This window comes from Gobio gobio (genome assembly GCF_949357685.1).
Source record: "Gobio gobio genome assembly, chromosome: 21".
NCBI classification, from domain to species: domain Eukaryota; kingdom Metazoa; phylum Chordata; class Actinopteri; order Cypriniformes; family Gobionidae; genus Gobio; species Gobio gobio.
The window spans coordinates 49,368,604-49,387,259 of NC_137117.1; the positions used below are offsets into that span (position 1 = coordinate 49,368,604).

An 18,656-nucleotide genomic window follows, 5' to 3' on the forward strand; every position below is an offset into this window, starting at 1 on the left:
TAGACCAATAGTGATCAAGTTAAGTATGAGTTTTCTTGTTTATTGTAGGTGAAAAAAAAGTGGTCAGATATAAAGATCGCCACAAAGAGGCGCGTCTCGGCACTGAAGAGGAGCCAGAGTCAGCCATCATTGACAATTGGTGTACGGTGGAAATCCAGTTTAAATAGCTGTTTGGATGAGAAATTACCTGCATTATTTTACAGCACGTGTTTTGAAATAATCAGCATTTAATTTCGTATCACATCACATGTATTGGGGTGTACAATAGTGATGATGATGTGATGTGGAGTACCATTCATTCACATTAATAATTGCATGACAATTTGTAAGATTCTTCTTCTACTTATTATTATTATGATTTTTATTATTAATGATGCTTATTGTTATTTATGATTATTCATTATTCAGTTATTTATTTATTATTCATTCTTAAATTATTATTATTTATTTTATTATTATTATTATTTAAAAGAAGAATGTCATTTTTATTATTTTGTCAGTCTGAATTATTTTCAGTCCCAGTCCGTGCGCAGCTGCCGGGCCTAACCCTGAAACGTCAGGTAAAGCGCACAGGCTCGCAACTGGAGGAATACATATGCCTACAAATCAAATGCTTTGGTAAAGTCACACAAATTAAACATTGAAGTCCATGTTGCACAAAAATAAACACTGAAGTTTATAATTACTATGTTGTTGTTGTTGTTGTTGTTGTTGTTTTTACAGTGGGTCATAATATAGCATATCTTTGTCAGTGCGTTTTGTGGTGTTAGGAATTGTTTTTCTGCGCATTTTCGCACTAACTCAAAACGTGCGTACACCACCTCCTGAGCTGGCGTAGGATTTGAGCGTGACGTACGCCAACGTTCATATTGATAAATCTCAAATTCACCGTGGTTTTGGGTGTACGCCAGGTGTACGCTGGAAATTTGGTGTACGCACTTTTGATAAATGAGGGCCAATATGATCTCAAAAGTGACTTCAGGGTCTGATGGAATCTTTCTAGTCCCCCCTGACTCTGAGGATGATAAGCACTTGAGATGTTATGTGTGACTTTAAGCTGTCGCATGACTTTAGCGAAGTGTTGAGACATGAAGTTTGAGCCTTGATCAGACTGAAGGGTTTTCGGAATGCCGAAAATGGACATAAAACTTGCCAAAGCTTTTAAAATCGCTAATTAGTAGAAATCGATCGCAAGGGATAGGCTGCAGGATAGTGTGTGGACTGACACATTACAGTAAGTAAATAAGCATGTCCAGCCTTAGATTGTGGCAAAGGACCAACGCGGTCGATAATCAAATGTTCAAAAGGAGTGGTAAGTGCAGCAATAGGCTGTAAAGGAGCCAACAGAATTTTCTGGTTTGACTTCTCGCGTCTCGTTTGATTCTAGGCCAATAGAATTTTCTCAGAATTCTGTCATAGGTCTTTCGTACACCCATGTGACCAGCGATGCCCTCATGAGACAGCTGCAGGACGGCTTGACGAAAAGTAAGAGGAATCACAATTTGAATCCTGGGGTCTAAAGAAACGTCATAACGCATAGGTTGTTTCCTACAGAGCAATCCATCTGTAACTAAGTAAAAAGGAAACAAGTTGTCGTCACCTTTCACTTCATCCACTAAAGAAAACAGATCCTGAAGGGTGTAGATGAAGGAGGAGAGGAGTAGATGAAGGAGGGGAGGAGTAGATAAAGGTGGAGAGAATGAAGAATATGTGCATTCTTGGCAACATGACAAACATCTAAAAAACATCGGTGAGCCACAGAATCAACCGGCCACCACATATTGCGCGTTGTTATTCATTAACTTTTTAACGCTATTTAAAACACGCAGTGTATTCGTTCATTTCCTTTCCCTGCTCTCTCTCTCCATCTCTCTGTCACTCATGCGTCTCTTTCTCTCAACCATGCTTTTGATATGAAACTTGAAAGTCTAAGCTTTTAAAATTGCATACAAAATTCAAACAATAAATATAGCGTTTTGGCGCTAATGTGGCATAAAAGTTAAAACCAGAGGCGTGGAAAAACAGAGTTGCGACATGCTCTCATTTCCCGGCGGCGCGCACTCTCACGTACGTGGTTCACGGAGCGCTCAATAGTTCCACACAAAGCTGCGCTGATACATTTGAATGCACAACAGCTTCATATCACTATACAGGGGTTTGCAGCAAGTTTTGGTAAACAGTACAGTTTGCATTGATTATTACGTCAACTACTTTTACAGTATCATTATGGAGAGTGATGATATACGCAACATTGTTACATTAATGTTAATGTTTTTCTTGTATTTAGCCCTCAGGTATTCCTAATTGGTCGCACTCATACTCATTGGTCATCAAATGTGACCATAAACCTTTTTACATTATATTTCAATTAAATAAATGTTCTATATTTTAGTTTAATAATATTTATTTAATATTTTGAGGATATATTTTGGTACTATATAGGCCTATTTGTGCAATAATTATGGTCAATTAATGACCACTTAAATATATATATATATATATATATATATATATATATATATATATATATATATATATATATATATATATATATATTGTATTATTTATATTACAATTAGTGTAGTAATTAAGGTTAAAATAGAGAATTCCAATGCAAAGAGGCAAAATTATTTTTATTTGTAATGTCATTACCCACCAGGTGGATGGCTCTTTAATACAGTAAAGAACAAGAATAAGTATTGCAGATCATAACTGCTTACTTATTTTTAGGTTTTGCATTTAAATACATATTTATGATCAAACACTAGATTTCATTAAAAGTGAAATTTTAAAATGTTAACAATTCACATCCTAATATTTTTAATGATACTTATATAAGCATACACAAGTGAATATTAATGAATGCAAGCAAATATAATTTACCCAAGAAAAGTTTAAAATAGTGCTAAAAAGGCAAACTTTCCTTATATGTACAGTAGGCTATATGAATTGATATTGAATCGAGATCGAAATCGAAATTTGTGCCAATCACCGCCATGCTTATTCTGAAGTCTCGCGAGATTTTGCGAGATTTCCTGTGTTTACAGTCGGAACTCTGGTTGAAAATCTGTTTGTGTGTGGTGTGCTATAGGAGCAAAACGGTCAAATCTAGGATTATTTGTCCTCATGTGTGTGGTCTATCACATTTTGAAAATCTTATAAGATGTAAAAAATCTTTTGGTGTGTACCCAGCATGAGTGTTTGCGTCTGTAGCTCAGTACAGCTTTGCTTTTGAATCTTTGATATAATTCCCTGTTGTTTATACTGCTAAATATAACTTACTCACCACCATATTGTCTAATATTGCCTATCACTTTAAATCTGACATCGCTAGCTTTTAATCTAAATCACTATCACAATGCGTTAGCATTTCGGTAGCCTTTTAGCCTGCCATCCGAGTCTCCTGTTTTTCTCTTTTGCACCTTTTATAAGTCCATCAATCAATTCGGGTGAGCTGGATCAGAGTCCTGCACGGGTGCGGGTACCCGATGGGTGACCCTTGAATATTGCTGAAACGGGTGAAAAACATCCTACTGTGTCGGATACGGGTGCGGGTCGGACAAGGGAGAAACACGGGTCTAAACAGGGGTTTTAAACGTGTAACGAATATAGGCCTATATATAAACAATATATGCATGTATATTGTAGATGTGTTCCTAAAAATATGCATATACAAAAATATGCCTTGCCTGTATTCCAAGTTGATAAAATAATTTCAAATCCATATCAGTTTATCTGTGGCCGCGCGCGTGCCCTCACAGAAGAATCTGCCTGTCACATGTTTAGTATAACCTTCTCTGTCAGCGGTGAGGACTACACATGTGATAAATGCAGGGAGATAGTCAGGCTGACAGAGAAGATTTCAGAATTAGAGACACTCATCCAAACTTTAGACACTGCTTTGAGCTGTAGAGCCATACCTGTCAAGTATCCCGTTTTCGCGATAACTGGCATCTGCAGTAGCCTACAGTATAGGTGTCAGTTGTCGCGAGGCTAGTGTGTGACTGAGGTCAGATGACGAGTGACAACGCGGGAAAAAAAACAAAACAGAGACGGATGATGATGGACGTAACGTTAGAGACGGATTAAGGCACTCCTGCCAAAACAATCACACAAAAAAACCCTCGTGTAAATACCGTGATCAATGGGACAGCGAATTTAATTATAAAATGTAAGTGACTTAATGTTAATTAATTGTTTATGGAACTGGCGTATGAAATCAGTGTCATTTCCAGTCGTGATGGTATTCTGGAAAACAACACTCTTGTTAGTGTAATGTTGCTTAACTGTATCATATGTTATAAATATAATAACTACACCATTTTAACCGTGTATGTTAACTGAGTTTCTGTGTGTGAGTGCCGCTCATTTGTTTTCGATTTTCTCTTCGAGAGGCTGCGCGAGCCTCAACCACTCAACATTGTTGTCAGTTCGTTTGATATTATTATCCACTATCGATTGCCACTTACACTAACTGAATGCAGAATCATTATTGCACTTTGGTGATTCCCTAGTTATTTTTTTGTTTTGACATTTTACTCAGGATACTTGTCTGTTGGGCAAGTAAAATAATTTTTCACTTGCCCCTTCAAAAAATCCACTTGTCCACTTGGACAAGCGTACAAGCGTTCATGTCGAGCCCTGTCCATAGCAATGCAAGTTCAGAGAGGGTATTTAGCATGGTACGAAAGATTGTTACAGAGAATAGGATGACATTAGACAACTTAACTGTTTGTGCTCTACTCTCATGTAAAATGAACCACTCTGGCCCAGCCCACAAATACACTCCTTCCAAAACAGTCTTAAAGAATGCAAAGTCTGCAACAAATGTGTACAATAACTCACTAAAAGAGTAAAGAAAAGTTGTGTGAAATGAAAAGAAAAGAAAAACTGTAAAAGAAAAGCAATATGAAATGAAAAGAATGTGTGGAATGAAAATAAAATCTAAAGACAAGCAATTTTAAATGAACAGAAAATATGCAAATAAGCCTTTAAATAAATGCTCATTATATATACCCTTTTGTGTTTTCATTTGGGCTATAACACCTGTCTTAAAATGTTAGGGATACTGGAGCTTGGTTGGGGTGGTGGGACTGCTTGCGGTGGGCGCCGAAAAATTTCCCTTATTTTCAAATCCAAAACTTGACAGGTATGTGTAGAGCCCGGGCAGAAGGGCAACTGGGTGACTGTGAGACGGCATAGTCACGGATCAAAACTGAGGCCTAGTCCTTTACCGCTGCCCAAAGACCCATATAAAAGTTATTGCTCCAGCTACAAGTCACAGAAGGAGTTCGCCAGGGTCCCCAGATTACTGTTTTGATCAAAAGAAATGCGTTGGCCGGGAATCGAACCCTATATCGAACACTATACCACCAACGCAGGTGTTTTTATTGTTGCCTGGATGCCGTCTTGTGCGGTCAATGCTCGCAACACATTAGCAGCAACCATGTGCAGAGGAATCAAAACTCTCTCTGTTTGGACCCAGCACTAAAAAAAAAATGAATCTATTGATCTGACCTACCAAGCTCTCCATTGAAAAACAAGCTCTCTAGTTTAGTGACATTCCACATTTTATACAGACACTTCATATTTAATGGTATTAGATGATTTGTTGGCTTCTCTGGCTTCTGTGAACCAATAACCTAAAATGACGAATTAGGCCGTGCCTGCAATTGGGAAGGCTGAGCAGCAGTTGTGCTGATCGGGGCGATGACCAATCTCTGCAGCGTTTGATTCCCCGACGGGGAGATTTAGTCCTTTACTGCTGCCCAAAGACCCATATAAAAGTTATTTCTCCAGCTACAAGTTACAGAAGGAGTTTGCCTGGGGACCCGGGTTACCATCTGATGACATCGGATGACTATCCATAGACCAGTGGGCTCAAATTCGACCAAGGAGAGAGATGTTGGAACAGCAGCGAATACTCAAAAACAGGTTTGAAGTAAGAAAAGGAAAATTGTACTTGTATTAAACAAATAATTTTTTTCCCCTTCTTTGACTGGTTTGTTTTAGATGTCCTGTCTTTTTCTTTTTCTTTTCAACCTTAGTTTACTTCAACAGTTTGAACACTTTTCCCATAAAACATTAACCCCTTGCCTGTCACCCACAACCCCCCATTTTGGCAAGTGGAGCATTTTGACATACCCATAGTAAAAAGGCTGCTGCTCACAAGTTATTCTGTATAGACGCATAACAAATATATTTCTAGAAAGCCAACACTTGAGAGTTTACAGCTGAATACTCAGAATTACTCAGACAGTTATTAATATGGAGATAAATGTATAAAAATAGTATGTGAATGTAGTATAACATTTTATAACCACAACTAAAGTAAAGCCACAAGGGTGGTCATGCTTCATTTAAAATGTTATGTCCAAAACTATGAATTTTATTAAATATTTTTTAAGACCATGTCAGGATGCTATCAACATGTATCAAACATGCTGTTGGCCTGCAAACACCCATTTACAGTCTTTTGTCTAATGTCTGGCGAGGAGAACAGCTCAATTCATGCTATAATGATGATCGTTTTACTCCTTTGAGTGCATGAGACGTAATCCTCATTATCCTTTTATCATTATTCTTTTGTTTGTTTATAGCCATTATTAAAAGCCATTATATAATTTATGCTGGCATTAATGGCCCATTAACTGTACAGTAATCCATTTACAGCAATCCACATATTATCTGAAGTCTTTCTAAATTATAAAAGCGCATCATTGGAACCTTTTGTGAATTATTGTAACAAAATAGACAAAGCTCCTGGTCCAACAGGTGCATTAGAGGTATAGTTAGCATTACGCTACATAACACAATTTAAAAGATTAAAATTACACTTTCACTCAAAATGTCTCTTAGAGCAGGGGTTTTCAAACTGGGGTCCGGGGACCCCCAGGGGTCCTCCAGATGGTTCTAAGGGGTCCCCAGAAAAGTTCAGAGAATAAAAAGACAAAGCAAAAATGGTTAAAGTCTACCACACATTCTAACTTTTTAATTTCTAAATGTTTCTCTCCTTTCTTGCCGTATACATACTTTCCAGAATTATATATGTTTGCTTTGTATCTTTAGTGAGTTTTTCTCACTATAGTCCCCTTTATCTTGCTCACTGGGTTGTAAAGCAGTATCCTTAACGCAGTACGTATGCTGCTTACATAAATGTATTGTGAAAGTTGCTTATATAAATCATTTTTAATTGAAAATGTTCTTCATTCTAACAGTTTGAATGTTTTTCATACATAAAAATATATAGATTTGGAAGGGGGTCCCTCATAAAACATTCATCGTATTTGGGGGTCCTTGACAGTTTGAAAACCCCTGACTTAGAGCACCATCGAGTGTTTGTATTAGCTTCCTGTGGCGATATAATGGGGATGTTAAAAACATGTTATATTTAGCATTTTAAATGGAGCTAATCGCTACACTTGCTAGCAGTTATAATGTAAACATCCATTATTGATATAAAATAGCCAAAATCACAAAAAATCACACAAAAACCTTATGCCATAGTTGATCGAGCAGGTAAGATGATTGACAGCAGTAGAGAACCAATGACTGCGTGATGACTCATATCTGACACAAATCATGAAGAGGAGACACAGAGAAAGCTGTGTTCATGTTTCAGCTGAATGGAGATTGGATAATTCAGTGAGAAATTAATAGAAATGGTATTCTGTATGGCGAAATATTTTGCAAACGTGATAAATCAATAATTCTCCTAATATGTGCACTTTTGAACTAAGAGCTGAACTGAAATGTGTTATTTGCGAGCTGTGCGGACACAGCGTAACTGCAGCACATGAGAGATAATTAATTTGAGTGTGATTATTCAATTCAAAATATAGTTCATTTCAGATCGGTTATTTTACACTTAAGTAAAATTCGTAAAATTCCCAATAAAATTATTAAATCCCAGGAAAATGTTATCATAAACAGTGGTCAAATATCGAAGCGGGAGCCTTTAATCTGCCTAATGATACTGAGTTTGTCCAGATGAAGTTAGAGTGTGATGTTTTAATGAGCAGTGAATGTTGAACGACAGTAATCTGGGGCCGTCTGAGATCTTTGACTGCAAAGGGGTTAAATAAAGGGACACCACAACTGTATTTAGTATTTTATTAAGAAAGGTATTTAATCAAATAATAAAGAAACATACTTACTGTCAAAAATGTTAAGTATATAATGATTGAGTAGAGAGAGAAGAAAAGCTGCATTAGAAAGAGCATAGATCAGAAAGTAATGCAAGAAGAATGTTATATTGCGGATGAGCAGAAGACGGCAGCAAAGGAGAAGAATGCAGAGAAAAACGGCAAAGAGGAGAAGGTCTTTATATAGACAAGTTTTGAGGGGGTTTCCACAGTTGATGACGTCTCAAGAATGTGTGGAATGTAGAAGCTGTCTATAAAAGACTGAAATGCAATGAGAGCTTCAGACGCTGATTCCGTGGAACGGCCTCTCCGATGTTAGATGCCTTGATGTCTTTATTGAACAACACTTGTAAACAGTTTATTTTTGTATGCACTTTTACGTTTTAAAGCCTCTGATTTCTAGTCTTGAGCAGCTCAAACCACGGAGAAGTCTTCTGTGACATACAGTATATATTGTATGTATGAGGATTTTGAATGCTTTGAAGTTAGGGCAGATTTGACTTGCTTTACCTTAACTGATAATAAGTAAAATAAGGTAGAAGGTGTTAAGAAAGTTTGCACCATAAAACAACACACGTTATTTCAGTGACGGAAGTTCAGCTTTATTATTAATATAATGAAGAGACTCTATATCACTGTTATCATACAGCTCAAAGCATTATGAGTAGAATCTCTCTACAATTTATTCTGATTCACCAACACAGTCTCAATGATGATTTAGACCAAACCCCAAACCCAGGATAGAGCGGTTTAGTGAATGTGGTCTGGACTGTGTGGATGAGGCTCATTGAGTCTCCAGAGATGCTGTAGAAGGACAGAGTTCCTGCATCGCGATCCACATACACTCCTACTCTATAGATATCCACAGACACTCCTTCACCATGGATAACCACACTCTCTCCTACTCTAATGTGACTCTCATACGTTGTTAGTCTACTGAATTTACTGGCGATGGGCTTCGCAGGGAGAACAGTCTCTATGTTATTGTGCCAGAATGAGTAACTGGAGGAAGAGCCGGACAAACTCCAGGACTGATCATTATGTCCATACACACACTCATTACCCTGTCCCTTCCTGCTGATACTCTTATATGACAGTGATATATACACACCATCATCCGTTCCGCTCCACTCAACCTCCCAGTAAGAGCGTCCACTCACACTCTCTCTACACAACACCTGCCAATGATGATTAAATCTGTCTGGATGATCAGGATATGGCTCAGCCGTTGAATAGGCAGTAATAACTCTGTTCCACTCAGACAGAAAGAGGTATGGATTCACTGTGTTCGTATCCACCGTCAACTGTTGGGAATCTGATGGATAAACAAATCAGAATCAGGAATTATGAATTTAAAAAGTTTAAAGGTGCTATAGAATGCATTGATACAATATTTTAAATTGTTCTCTGATATCAACATAGAAGGTATGGGGCTTAGGTAAGGTCAAAATACTCCAGATACGGTTTTACATGTCCATTTACAACCCAAGGATTTATCCCTAGAATGAAATGGGCTGTTATTACCTTATTTGGAAGGGTCATGAATAATAATGTTGAGCTCTGCTCTGCTCTGATTGGCTGTTTCACAGCAAGGCTCATTTCAGTAGCTCACAGTTATTCAGCAAACACAATCGCTAATAGTGGAGAGATCCATGCTTGAATTCATTACAGTTCATCTCTGAGAAGATTTTATGTCAGATTTTGTCGCACAAGCGGCTTGTGAGTCATGACAGAACACAGAACATCTCAAATGGAGAATTGCAGCTTACTTGTTTATTGGTGTTTTCAGATCATCTGTGCATGGTTGCCAGATTGCAAATTGTAATCAAAACACCGGATATAATGTGTTCCTTTAACAGAAAAGCTCTGATTGGGGGATTCGTCAACGATATTGTATGTTTTTTTTATAGTCAGAGTTATCGTTTAAGTACGTTTGTGTAATCTTGTCTTGTCTTAGTCATGGAAAAAAAGGTTGAACAGTTTTTGTTTAATTCGAAAATGAACACTAGTCAGAGCAAACTAACAACTTTGAATTCAATTGGTGCGGTATCCTTTTATAGATAAACATCAACCATGCCTGTTGACAGTTCTGTTCTGTGGGAATTGTATGAAAAGTGCTCATCCCCTGCACAGCCGGGAACATAACATTTATATTCACGATCTGCCATTTCCGCTATTGTCCTTGCTTGCTTCTTCACAATACCTGCAGAACTTCTGATGATTCGGCTGTGCAGGTCCACGTTAACCTCTTAACTTGCGCCCCTATTTTTGAGAATTTTCTGAAAACGACATATTCAAATAAAAATATCTGCAGCTCTTAAACCCTACGGGGGCAAAAAAGTGGCCCCGGACTTTCTGGCACAAAGCGGCCCATAAACACCGGTCCGCAACACGTCAAGTCAAGTCACCTTCATTAGGGATACAACGGTTGACCAGCCAAAAACCGGAACTGGTTTTATTTTTATTTTTCTGCCGATTTATCCGGAAGTGTGCCTGCGTGCACATACGCCTATATTGCAATCATTCGCGAACATGTCACTTGTGTGTTACAAACGGAAACTGGAGAACTGAGGGAAGGAGATACGCTGAAGGGAATGAAGAGCCGCTTTCCTGCGCGAGCTGAAGTTGCGCGAGCTGACTCTCCGCCCTGCACAAGCGCAGACAGTGAGCGTTTGTTCAGCTCAGCTTCTCACGTGTTGGATCGGATGAGAACGAAACAGACTAACTTGTGACAAAGCCGAAATACTTATTTTTGTAGCCTAAAGAAGAACATGCATGCACTTTTGAAATGAAATACTATCAGTTCTGTAGCCTATATAGGATGATAATTTTAATTTGGTAACACTTTAGAATAATGGTCATTAGTTAACATTAGTCAACTACATCAGTTAACATTAACTAATAATGAACTGCACTTATAAAGCGTTTATTAATCTTTGTTAATGTTAATTTCAACATTTACTAATGCATTATTAAAATCTTGTTAACATTAGTTAATGCTCTGTGATGTTTATATTAACTAACGTTAACAAAGATGAACAAATACAGTAACTAATTTACTGCTCATGGTTAGTTCATGTTAGTTAATACATTAACTAATGTTAACTAATGACCATTATTCTAAAGTGTTACCTTTTATTTTACCTTAAAATGACATTGACTTAATTTGATTTAAAAAGCACCTGCTGTAGCATCTTATTTATTTATTTTTTCGTTGCACTAAACATTTTTTGATTTAACATTTTGGAACAATTATATACTTTGGTTTTATTTAATTTCACAGGTAAAGACTTTTTTTCTTTACACTGAATTTAAAAACAAATGCTGATTTAAGTAACATCTTTGTTTGGATTGCAGAATATTCAGTTGTTGCCTTTAATTTCACCTTTCAGCCTTTTCATTTCCAATCCAATTTCCCGTTCATTTCAGATTGCGGACTTGTTTTCATTAGCCAAAAGCCAATTTAGCCTGTTAAATACCAAATAAACATCTTGTTCATGTATACTTTCATTCTTTTATTGTGTAAAAATTTTTTTTTTTTAAAATCGGAAATCGGAATCGGAATCGGCCAGTTTTCTTGAAAAAAAATCGGTATCGGAATCGGCCATGTAAAATCATGATCGGTGCATCACTAACCTTCATTTATACAGCTTCAAAGCAGCTTTACAGTGATGATAGGAAATTAATTTTGCTTTTGAAGAAAAGTTTTTCATCTCACCATAAACTCACCAGCTCATTATGCAATGAGCAATTTTAAACACCACTTACTAACAAACAAACATAGATGCTATTTATACAGAGATATAAATGCTATATTTGATTGAAGTGCTTATCATTAACATTAATGAATGACAGGCATACTTCTTTAGGTTATAATTGCTCATTCCTGGTGCACTTGGCAATTCATAATTTAGATTTTAATTTTTTTTAACACATTTTGAAATCTTTTCCATACAGTGAAGTTTAATATCACTAACGTTCAATACCTACGATAAAATCCGTCCATATAAAGCAATGCTATGGTCTAAGACTTAGTATGTAGTGCAGAATGTGGACTATTTTATGGTGCCTTTCTAGTGGTTATATGTCCTTTGAGGAGCTTGACATGTGTCATTTTATGGAATAAAGCTCCAATTGTTTAAAAATTCAAGTTTAAAAATTATATTGATCCTGAAATTTTTTTTTTTTTTTATTGAGCAGATTGATAAATGACAGTAAGTGCATGACAAATATGTGAAAGATCACATCCTGCTTTTTTTTTTTTTTACCCCAGAAATAAATAAATAAAAATTGCACAAATAGCTAGAACAACAACCCGACCCTAAACATCCCAAATTATCCCACAAAAACCAAGGAAACAAAAACAAACAAACAAACAAACAAAACCAAACAACAACAACAACAACAAAAAGGGAGAAGAGGGATGGGGGGAGTTAAATCTCTGTTAAAGGTACAGTCTCAACAAAGGAAAGAACAGGGTTCCACATTTCATATAATGCATTAACAGAGTCTCTGATTGAGTGTTTAATTTTTTCCAGGTGTAAAAAGGACATTAAGTCTTTTAACCAAGAGGAGTTAGAGGGGGGGCATGATGATTTCCAATGTAACAGTATTCGTCTTTTGGCGACCAATGAAGCAAAAGCAATAATATCAGCATGTCTTTTGCTATACAAGCCATCAACAGAGGGTACTCCAAAAATTGCAAGTATTGGGCAGGGTTTCACAGAAACATTAAGAGCCTTTGACAATGTAGAAAAAAAGGAAGACCAGAATGAATACAGTTTAGGGCAGGTGAAAAATGTATGAGTATGGTCTGCTGGGGAAAGCGAACATCTATTGCACCTATCATCTTCCGTTAGAGAGAGTTTCTTCAATTTTGCTTTGGTGAAATGAATTCTGTGGACAACTTTGAACTGAACAAGATTTAAACGAGCACATATACAGACAGAGTTAATTTTAGCTAAGGCGCTATTCCACCGTTCCTCATCCAGTTCCAGTCCTAGCTCTCTCTCCCAGGTTCCCTTGAGTGCAAAAAGAGGAAGGAGCTGAGAAGAACGCTACAGGCCATAAAGTGAGGCTATGTGACTATGTGATTTTGGAAGAGACATTATGTCATCGATTAAAGTTTTCTTTGGCTGGTGAGGGAAGGTGGCAAAGTGTGCTTTAGCAAAGTCTCGTAATTGAAAATAACGGAATAAATTAGATTTAGAAATTTTAAATCTACTCATCAGGTCATTAAATGACACAAATGTGTTATCAGAAAACAGATCCTGAAACAATATTAGGCCCTTCTCCCTGAGCTGTGCATATGTTGAATCCAAAGTAGAGGGCACGAAAAGATGATTACCAACAATAGGCATTAAGGTGGACAATGTGTTTAATCTAAAATGATGACGGAACTGTTTCCAGATTTTGAGTGAAGAAAGCACGATCGGGTTAGTGGTAAATTTAGAAGGACGCCGTAAATTGGGATCAAAAACGAATGCAGGTAATGAGGAAGATATACAAGAATTAGCTTCTATCATACACCAATTAATATCCGGGGAGTTACACCATGCATATATTTTCTGGATATTAGCTGCCCAATAATAAAAAATAAAGTTTGGGAGCGCAAGACCCCCATCTTGTTTGGGTCTTTGAAGGATTGACTTGTACACATGTGGAGGCTTTCCAGCCCAAATGTATGAAGATATAGTGGCATCAAATGATTTAAAAAAAGATTTGGGGAGAAAAATGGGAAAAGTCTGAAATAAAAAAAGTATTCGTGGTAGGATGTTCATTTTGATTGATTCAATCCTTCCTACTAATGATAGTGGAAGACTGCTCCATCGCTGAAGATCAACTTTAATGCTGTTCATTAATTTAGTAAAATTGTCTTTATGTAAACACTTGAATGTGTTTGAAATATGAACCCCTAAATGCCGGAATCCTGAAAACGATGTGCGAAAAGGGAGCATAGTTGCAGGAATTATTTTTGCCAATTCATTCATGGGAAAACACTCACTTTTAGTCAAGTTTATCTTGTATCCTGAAATAAAGACAAACTCATTCAACAGATGCATTATTTTATCGATGCAGTTGAGAGGGTCTGATACGAATAATAAGAGATCATCTGCATATAATGAGACACGATGCTCCCTTTCTCCTCTACAAACACCCGCAAATACTGAAGACGATTTTAATGCTATAGAGAGAGGCTCTATAGCCAGAGCAAAAAGGAGAGGTGAAAGTGGGCAACCCTGACCTGTGCCACGAGAAAGAGGGAAATAAGGGGACGTTTCACAGTTTGTTTTCACACAAGCTGAGGGAGAAGAATAAAGTAAACGAATCCATGAAATTAATTTCGATCCAAAACCAAATTTTTGTAAAACCATAAATAAATAATCCCACTCCACCTGGTCAAAAGCCTTCTCTGCGTCTAGCGAGATAACCATTTCAGGCCTTGATGACTTGGATGGAGTAAAGATTACATTTAGGAGTCTACGTATATTAGATGATAACTGACGACCCAGTATGAATCTAGTTTGATCATCCGATATGATGGAGGGGAGATGAGCCTCTAAACGTTTGGCCAATACTTTAGCTAACACTTTAATGTCATGATTAATTAGGCTAACGGGTCTGTAGCTGCCACACAGTTTAGCATCTTTGTCTTTCTTTAATATTAAGGAAATCAAAGCTTGATTTAAGGAAGGTGACAAGAAGCCCTGATCCGCGGAGTGATTGTATAATTCTAGCAATAGGGGGGATAACTGGATGGAGAACTTTTTAAAAAATTCAGCTTTGTTGTTCTTCATGCTCCCAATGCAAGAGGCTATCTCCTCCAAGCAAAGAGGCTCATCTAGTCTACTGGCTGTGTCAGAGCTTATTTTAGGTATTTCCAGAGGAGAAAGGAAAGACTGAATAGTATCAATGTCTAAGCAGGCTTCTGATTTGTAGAGATTAGAATAAAACAAAGTGAACTCTGTGTTTATTTTGACCGGGTCAGTAATAAGGTTATTTAAGGAGTCATACACTTGTGAGATTAACTGGGAAGCTTTTTGATGTCTGAGCTGAGAAGCTAAAAGACGGCTAGCTCTGTCTCCATGCTCATAGTAGGTTGCTCTTGTTCGTTTTAGCAGAAATTCTGCCTTATTGGTTGTCAACAGATCAAACTCGGTTTGTAGTTTTAGACGCTGTGTCTCCAAAACAGGGTTTGGTGAACTGGCATTTAGCCTGTCTAGCTCTAAAATTTTGTCAATGAGTCTCTGCTGATTTAATTTTCTGGCTTTAATCCAGTATGCGTTAAAAGAGATAATCCTTCCACGTATAAAAGCTTTAAATGTTTCCCATAGAAGTGATGGCGAAACCGATTCTGATTTGTTGGTCTCCAAAAAGAAATCTATGTTCCTAGAGATATAATCACAAAATTCTTTATCAGCCAGCAACCCGATATTGAGTTTCCAGCCTCTAGCGTGGCTGCCTGAATTTTGGGGAAAAGAAAGGTCTAAAATGTGTGGGGCATGGTCTGAAATAATTATAGCTGAATATTCTGTGGATTTTACAAGAGGTAGAAGAGATTTATCTATAAAAATAAACATGGTGGACATTTGAAAAGAAAGAAAACTCTTTTGCAGTTGAATTGAGGAAACGCCAGGGGTCAACACACCCCAGCTGATCTATTAAAGAAGAAAAAGACCTAGACATCGACGTAGGGGCAGATGATTTGGGCTGTGAGCGGTCTAAATTTGGGTTGATTGTGCAATTAAGATCCCCACCTAAAATAAGGCAGTGAGTGTCTAGATTTGGAATGTGGGAAAAGAGCGCAGTCATAAAAGCAGGATTATCAAAATTAGGTGCGTAAACGCTCACTAATATGACAGGTGTTTGGTACAGAATTCCAGATACTATTACATACCGGCCATCAGGATCGGAGAATACATTGTGTGGGACAAATTTTATTCGTTTGTGTATTACAATAGCAGTGCCTCTAGATTAGCTAGATTTGAATGAAAAACTTGACCAATCCATGGCTTGCGCAGTCTAACCTGATCACTAATCTTGAGATGAGTTTCCTGTAAAAAACAATATCTGTAGACAAGCTTTTTAAGTGCGAGAACACTCTTGATCTTTTAATTTGACCACCTAGGCCCCTCACATTCCAAGTAACAAATTTGACATTGTGGCCAGCCAGCCCTTCTATAATCACTTTAGGACTAGTCATTTATGTTGTTTTAAAGATAAAATAAAATAAAAGGACTGAGCCACATGAATCGTGAAGGTATGCAAGGGAAGGAGAGAAAGTGACCAAAACCCCCCCAAAAAAACAAGGAAGGGAGAGGAGAGAAGAATTTTTTTTTTATAATAATAATAATAATAAAAAACCTATACTTACAACTCTGAACATCACTTCACACAACCGATTAACTATGTTACACTGTCACTCCTAGACCTTAAATATACATCCAAAATAACTATTGGAACTTAGAGTTATGTACCAAGAAGCAATAATAATAATAATAAGAAGAAGAAGAAGAAGAAGAGATAAGCAAACGTAAAACACTACGGAAAGAAAAGATACAATTAAAATTGGCAAGTTATACTTAAGACCCGCCACAAGGCGGCACTGCCAACAGGGGACCAGGTGGCACGGCAATTTAGAATGATTACCCAAATAGCTTCCTTAACATGCAACCCCTAAACAATATAACTTGGGGGAGTAAATTCCCCATAAGAGTCATGCAGAGGTACTCATAGTATAGCAGATTATTCTGCCTTAACTCTCAGTTACAAGTAAAACGAGAGCTTAATACTAACTTTTTTCATTTACAACTATTTATACCTGTTGAATTCGCAAACTCGTTTCGGAGATGTGTATTGTTCCACACACAGTATAGGTCCGCGACTCAATTAGGAAAGTTCTGTTGATAAAACAGCTCCGCTGCCTCTGGGGACTCGAAGATCCGCTCCACACCATTACAACTCACTCTGAGACGAGCAGGGTACAACATCCCAAAACGAACTCCCTGCTTGTAAAGCAGGCTCTTGATCTTGTTAAAAGCCGCTCGTTTTCTCGCCACCTCTGTGCTGAAGTCCTCGTACATCTTGATTTTGTGACCCTTGTAGGAAATGTCCTTGTGGGATTTAGCCCAGCTCATGACAATTTCCTTAACAATGTAACGGTGAAATCTAATGATCAGCGGACGCGGGGATTCACCAGTAGGAGGTTTGGGCTTCAGGCTGCGGTGCGCGCGATCCAACTCGGGTGGCTTTGCAAGTGAGTCGCCGAGAAGCTCCGAAAGCAGGTTAGTCATGAACTCTCTTGCGTTTTTTCCTTCTATGCCCTCTGGTAGGCCTACCACTCGTATGTTCTGGCGCTTTGAGCGAGAAATCAGATCTTCAACATTAGCTTTAAGCGCCGTGTTCTCCCTTCCGATGGTTGTCAGTTTTGATTGAAGAGTGTTCACATCGTGTTCGAGCTGAGTGATTCGGTCGCTATGCTCTGAGAGACCCGATTCCATCTCGCTGATGGTCGCTGCCTGTGTTGTTAGGGTTGCACCAATCGATTCGATTGAAGACCAGATTGGTTCCAGAGAGTTATTCAGAAGTGTAACGAACTCCCCCGTCATATCTTTTCTGAATTTTTCGAGCTCTTTGACTAGAGACTCCACTGTGAGCTGTGCGGATAGAGGCTCGTTATCCGCCATTTTGCTGCTCTCTTGACCGCGCTGTGCATGTTGAACTTGAGCCTGTTGCTTACCGCCTGTCCTTGTAGTCTTGCTCATTTTAAACGAAAATTCCAAAGACAGAGAGTTTGTACCATGCCAAAAATACAATGACTTGAAAAGTACTGATAATATAGGATGTATTTTGAAAAGATTACATGGAATAACGCGGAGCTCAGACACTGTGCGTCCTACCGCCGCATTACTAAACCGGAAGTCCCTGAAGGTTTTTTTAATGAAAAATACGGCATATTAGAATGATTTCTGCAGGGTCATGTGACTCTGAAGACTGGAGTAATAATGATAAATTATTAGCTTTGATCACAGGAATAAATGACACTTTACTAATATAGCGACAACAGATATTAGAAATAGTATTCATATTTCTTAATATTGTGTTTTTACTGTATTTTTAATCAAATAAATTCAGCCTTCTCCTTTCAAAAACAATTATTCTTAATTATTAAAAGTCTTAATTATTTCAAACTGTTATTGCTAGTGTGTAAAATAATGCATGTGAACTAACTAGCAAATTATAGCCTTTATTTATTTGTATATGACACGTTCCTTCACGGGACATACTTGAATATGAAAGTTGCCAATTTTACCATGTTTTAGTGAAAACAATATTTTGAGTTTTATGAATCATTTTCAAATGACTGTGATATTACTGAAGCTGGAAAAAGACGCACATACATTCACTCTGATGCTGAAAACTGCTATGTTAATGTAGCCTGGCTCCGCCCTCCTACGTACTTCTGCTCAATTTTCATTTTCCTTCAGTACTCCGTCTGGGACTGCGCTATAG

At 37.6% G+C, this 18,656-nt stretch overlaps 1 protein-coding gene across 1 annotated transcript in view; it reads right to left on the reverse strand.

The window, feature by feature from the left end:
- Nucleotides 1-8,105: 8,105 nt before the first annotated feature.
- Nucleotides 8,106-18,656, reverse strand: part of LOC307117946 (neoverrucotoxin subunit alpha-like) — a 45,271-nt gene continuing 34,720 nt past the window's right edge. The window contains exon 6 of the mRNA XM_079803221.1: nt 8,106-9,459. Within this exon, the coding sequence (XP_079659347.1) occupies nt 8,837-9,459 (623 nt within the window). The 3' untranslated portion in view covers nt 8,106-8,836. The remainder of the gene's footprint in view (nt 9,460-18,656) is intronic.